The 6,000-nt window shown below is 50.6% G+C and overlaps 1 protein-coding gene across 1 annotated transcript in view; it reads left to right on the forward strand.

The window, feature by feature from the left end:
- The window catches only part of TLL2 (tolloid like 2), a 119,430-nt gene that overhangs the window by 111,981 nt on the left and 1,449 nt on the right, over positions 1–6,000 (forward strand). The window contains exons 19-20 of the mRNA XM_006925920.2: positions 2,906–3,119; positions 5,536–5,786. Of these exons, the coding sequence (XP_006925982.1) occupies positions 2,906–3,119; positions 5,536–5,786 (465 nt within the window). The remainder of the gene's footprint in view (positions 1–2,905; positions 3,120–5,535; positions 5,787–6,000) is intronic.

The raw sequence follows: 6,000 nt of genomic DNA on the forward strand, positions 1-6,000 counted from the left end.
TGAGGTGGCACGCGGCACACAGTGCTGTTTGAGATTTAATTGTTTCCTGTCTTAATTTTTTATAAAACAATATATTCTCAAAGTTAAAAATGCAATCAATGCAGAGGGTTGGAAAGTGACATACAAATTTTCAGATCTCTTATGCCACTCTGGAAATGGCCTCTTTGAACATTTTCTTGTGATTTCTTCCAGAAATTTCCTATGCACATACAATCATGTAAGTACATTCACAGAAAAAAAATATATATCCTTTTTCTTGCCCAAACTTCTTAATTGGGCTCTTATTATTCATATTCTTCTACAACTTACATGTTTTTTCAATTAACAACAGCAAATGGTTATTTATGCCAATTCTCTCGAATTAAAATATATATATCTTCCAAGTCTATACACCATGCTGTTATTTCAAAGAGAAATGAGTCTTTCCTACAAGTCTCCTTTCATTCCTCAGAGACTCCCAGATCCTGGAGTGTAAAACAAACCCTCTTGCCAGTTGGAAAAATTGCTGTACTCGAGATAAACGAACAGTTTTTAGACGGGTTACTCAGACTGGAGACAAGTAAGCTCTTCAGAAGGCATATGACTGTCCCTCTGAATTATGGACAGTAATACAGGGAGAATGGAAGGCAACAAAGGAGAACGTGATGATAAATAGACGATGGCCCCTGGGCTTGCGAGGGTGTTGACTGGCGGGAGCAGTGAGGACAGGCGAGTGAACGGGCTCCCAGGCTAGAGTGTTGGGTGCTCGCACCTCTCTGTGCCAGGCCTGGGGCATCGAGGGGTGGAGAAGGCAGAGCCCCTGACCACAAGGTACTTCCAGTGGGCACCTCATATGTATGGCTGCCCGTGTTAGAAATGCTGTGGGGTGCTCCTTTCCTGGGGGGGTCAGAACAGCTTTGAATTTGGGCGAGGGTGAACTAAAGAGAGCGCTTTAGAGAAAGGCACTCCTTCACCAAGACTGCCATCTGCTGGAAAATTTGCGCAATGGCAACATTGCGCCGTCTCTGACAACCGCGGGGCAATGGCGCCCCCTGGTGCTGGGAACGCGCAACCTGCACAACTGGAAGCGGCGCCTCTTGTGCAAGGGCCCCAAGATTTTAGTAGTTGCCTAGAACGTCTTTTCCTGTTCTTTACAGTATTAAGGAACTGAAGCACCCGATCCCAGTGGCCACAGTTGGGCTAGACTTCAGATATATCTGTGGTTCGTAAATATATATGGTAGATTTAAAAAAACTCTTCCTTGGGAAGTGGATGGTGGATATAGTGATCTTGCTCTATTTTTTTGCTATCATAGAATGTAAATTGAATACTTCCAAGTGCTGGTGTTACACTGCACGGGGCCAGCAACAGGGTGTCCCATGGACCTTTGGGGAGCTCCCTGCCTCCCTGGTTCACTGTCTCCCTTCCAGTGCGTCACCCGCCCTGGTGCTACTGGTCTCCCCGTCCTGCTCTTGCTCACCGTCCCTACCCCACTCTCTGGCCCCCAACTCCCTTTCTATAAGATGTGAAGAGCTTTGCCCATTTCAGGTGTGTTTGTCATTCCCACGAAAGCCCACACTGCTAATGGCCGCTCTCCACCTCATCCCTCCCCCGTCACCCCAGTCCTCTTCTTGTAAATTGAGACCCCTCTCCCCAACTAATGTCTTCTCCCCCTACTCTGCCATTTGATCCAAATCTTTACTAAACACTGTTCCCTCTTACCTTGTCCCATCTTTCTCGCCGCTATGGGCAAGCCATCAGTCAGTCACTGCCAGTGCCTGAGAAGCCCTACATTTGGAGCTGCAAAGCCTGGTGTATGGCCAGAGGCTGCCCTGGCCACCTTCAGGGGACAGTCATAAGGGGAGACAGGGAGAAGGAAAGCAGTATAGCCCGGTGATGGTTAGGAGCATGGCCTGGAGTCAGGCTGGTTGCAGATCAAGTCTAGCTCCATCTTCCTCTACCCAAGTCACTTCTCTAAGACTCATCCCCTTCTGCACACTGGGGATAATAGCTCTTCCCTCACAGCATCATTGGATAAGTGAGAAACTGCAGGGGCTTCAGGGGACAGTCATAAGGGGAGACGGAGAAGGAAGGCAGTATAGCCCGGTGATGGTTAGGAGCGTGGCCTGGAGTCAGGCTGGTTGCAGACCAAGTCTAGCTCCATCTTCCTCTACCCGAGTCACTTCTCTAAGACTCAGTTTCCCCTTCTGCACACTGGGGATAATAGCTCTTCTCTCACAGCATCATTGGATAAGTGAGAAACTGCAGGGCCCTGCATGGAAAAAACATCCAGCTAATGTCAGCCACTATGAGGATGACAACGTGGAGCAGCGTGCAGGTTGTAAAGCCTTGTTCATTCGCATTATTTGTTCTGAAGGATTGTACAGTTTAGTGCAGAGGTCAAGGGCATGGGCTCTGGAGCCAGACCTCCTGGTCATGGTCCAGCAGGTCATCTGACGACTCTTCGCCTCGAGTTTCCTCATCTGTAAAGGAAGGATTAAAATGGTAGACACATCACAGGGCCCGTGAGGATTAATACTTGTAAAGCACTTAAAACAGCTCTTGGCCCTGAGTGAGCACTTGGTGGTTGCTGCTCTTATCATTAAGTGAGGGAGAAGCTGTGTGGTGTGGTGGACAGAGCACAGACGTCAACAAGCATTTAAACAATCTGAACCTGGCCATGCCATCTGCAAAGTGCTCAGAATAGCGACAACTCATGTAATTACCTCCTAGGGTAGTTTTGGGGACTGAAAGAGGGGTGAAGTCTAGGTGTCACCATGATCACCATGGGCTCCACGCCTCCTGTACGGCCGGCTGGGCAGACGCATGTCCTGCCTTGCCCAGTCCTCACCCACCCCTGGGGAGGTGGCCCCCACCCTGGCTGAATGCCAGGCCCTTGCCTCACTTTCTGCTCTTCTATCCCCAGACATTTAATGAGTTTGAGATCGAACAGCACCAGGAATGTGCCTACGACCACCTGGAAGTGTACGATGGGCCCGACAGCCTGGCCCCCATCCTTGGCCGTTTCTGCGGCAGCAACATCCCAGACCCCGTGGTGGCTTCAGGCAGCAGATTGTTTCTCAGGTTTTATTCGGATGCCTCTGTGCAGAGGAAGGGCTTCCAGGCGGTGCACAGCACAGGTATGCGGGCAGGTCACCCAGCCTCGTTGACTGCAGATAGATAGGTGACAAAGGCCAGGGAAGGACTGCCTTTTACTCCGACTATGGGAGAAGGGAGGTGTGTGTGACTTGTCCCTTTAAAAACGAAACATGGGCCACAATAGAGGAAGGGTTGTTTTCTTTTAATGTCCTTTGTGGGTGCCACATTTATTTGTTCCACTCCTTCCTTCCTCCCGTCTTCTTTTTTAAAAATTTATTTGTGATTTTACTGATCTGTGAAATCCAAAACTCTGGGAACTGAGTGGTGGAGAGCAGCCCTTCCTAAGGACCAGTTTGGAAAATGAAAAATGTTTCTGCTCCTCCTTATTTTTCGTCCACTTCAAATGTAAATAGCTTGATTTGGTCCTTTGGAGGAAATGGTATATGTGTATAACTGACATATCTGCTTTGTTCAATAGAAGAATGTCAATAAGAAAATTGTCTGCTTTGTAGCTATTCAAATGTTACCAGCTGGAACCCATAGAAGCAACTTCGACTCTGATCCTGGCATTAGATTGTGGCCCTTTGGCAAAGCAGTGGCTGCCTTGAGCCCACTCTGAGATCAAGATCAGGGGACCCTATGAGGTGTTCTGATCCCCTTAACAGCCCCTCTCTCCAGTTTTTTTTTTTTTTTTTTAGAGTCAGAAATGTGAATCAGGTAAACCTACATGACAACCTGAGCCCTTAGGTGGTTTAGCTGTCCTTGCCTATCAGAAAACATTTCATTCATTGTCTACCTCTTTAAGGGGTTCTAGCTTCCCAGAGGGAAGTTTAAAAGCCATTGACTAGTGACTTCACTCTCTTGTCCTTACAGAGCTTAGGTGCTTGAGGTGGGTCAGGGTCCCAGCAGGAAATGAGAGTCTATTCAGATGGAGTCATTAATAAGGGATTGTTTACAAAGGGGTGGGCAGGGTGTGAGGACACCACAAGGGACAGTGCAGCATCCAGGACTGGGAACTGTGGGGCTGTCACTACTCCAGGCCCAGATGAGGAAGCAGTTCCTGGAGCGTGGAGACAGGTGGGGGCAGGAAGAAGGCCCCTGCTCGGGAGCTGTTACCTTCAGGTGAAAAAAAAAACAGCCTTGGTGACCAGGCAGAGTGCAGGCCTGGGACTAAATACGCTGACCTCTCTCTCTCCTCCCAGCTCTGATCTGCTGGTGCTCCCACAGCTGAACCCAACTGGAAGGCAGAGAGCAAAGGGGCCTATCCTTGTCGACCTAGAGGTCAGCTTTTTGGGGCCCAGAGCAGGTGGGGGGAAATTGGAGATAGGATTTGGCAGGATGGATAGAAGGCATCCTGCCCTGCTTTATGCCCATTTCCTTGCCACCTGTATGTCTGGAACTTGAAATTTCCTAAAGATAGACACGTGGGGCTAAGAGTTGGCAGTCGGATAGGACTGGGGCCAGCTGGGCCTGGGAGTGTTACTGGACAGTACTGAAGCCACACCATGGGGAGCTCTGGGCTTCTCAGGGGCGTGGAGCACACTGAGGACAGTGCTTTCTAATCTCTGATCACTTCCATTTACCCATTTATATTTCGTGGTCTCCAGCAGCCTTGACAAAAGATTGTATGGGACCCAGAGCAGCCAGAGTTATGGTCCTAGTAAAAAACTCAGACGCCAAGGCTACAGAATGCAAAGTACAAGGTGCAGCTCACCTGCCACACGCAAGGCGGCCCCAAGGTGGCCTGTAGTCAGCACTCTGAACTGGAGGAGCAGGCGGGTCAGTGTTGAGATACCTAGGTGTGCGTTTACCTGCAGTTCTGATGTACTTTTGGTGCCCTCTATTGGCACAAATTACAAGTTACAGTAAGTCAATTAGGCTGGTGTGAGACCTCAGACACTGCTAGCATTTTCCAGGAGGTAAGTGGTAAAGATCCAGGCAGCCAGCTTTTTTTCTTTCTCTCTCTTTCTCTCTTTATCTCTTTCTCTCCTTCTCTCCTTCTCTCCTTCTCTCCTTCTCTCCTTCTCTCCTTCCTTCTTTCCTTCTTTCCTTCCTTTCTTCCCTCCCTCCCTGAACACCTATATACACTTTGCCTACAATGAGCAATTGTTTCAACTTTCCTATTTTTGATCCCGTCACACTCTCTCTCTCTCTTTCTCTTTCTCTCCCTCTCTCTTTCTCTCTCTCTCTTTCTCTCTCTGTCTCTGTCTCTGTCTCTCTCTCTTTCTCTTTCTCTCTTTTTCTTTTTTTAGTAGTATGCTCAGGTATTCCCAGAGGCCTTCTATAGCCCGACCTGGGACCGTAGGACCTTGGCTGGTGAGGGCCAGTTTGCATCTCCCCCGCACCCCGTAACCAGGGGGAGGGCGTGATGGAGCAGTCGCAGCCGGGCGCTGGGGGGTGGGGGCCGCGCAGGGGTCCTGGGCTCGGAGGGTGCATCGGGTTCTCTCTCCGCTGCAGAGTGCGGGGGCAGGCTGAAGGCCGAAGTGGAGACCAAAGAGCTCTATTCCCACGCCCAGTTTGGGGACAACAACTACCCGAGCCAGGCCCGCTGTGACTGGGTCATCGTGGCGGAGGACGGCTACGGCGTGGAGTTGATTTTCCGGAGCTTCGAAGTCGAGGAGGAGGCCGACTGCGGCTACGACTACATGGAGGCCTTCGACGGCTACGACAGCACCGCGCCCAGGCTCGGCCGCTTCTGCGGCTCCGGGGTGAGTCCCGGGACGCCGGCCCGGCCCCGGGGACGCGGCGCGGTGATTTAGAGCGTGAGGCGTGGAGTCAGGTGCACCCGGCGTCCTAGCCACCCCTGCCACTTACCAGCATCCACCGGAAGGCTGTTCCGCTGGAGCACAGTGGGAAATGGGGAGAATAATCAGAGAGGAAGTTAGGGCAGAGCCCAGGTCCGGTTCATGAAGGCTTTGGACT

The sequence above is a fragment of the Pteropus alecto genome, unplaced genomic scaffold (genome assembly GCF_000325575.1).
Source record: "Pteropus alecto unplaced genomic scaffold, ASM32557v1 scaffold88, whole genome shotgun sequence".
In the NCBI taxonomy this organism is placed as follows: Eukaryota; Metazoa; Chordata; class Mammalia; order Chiroptera; family Pteropodidae; genus Pteropus; species Pteropus alecto.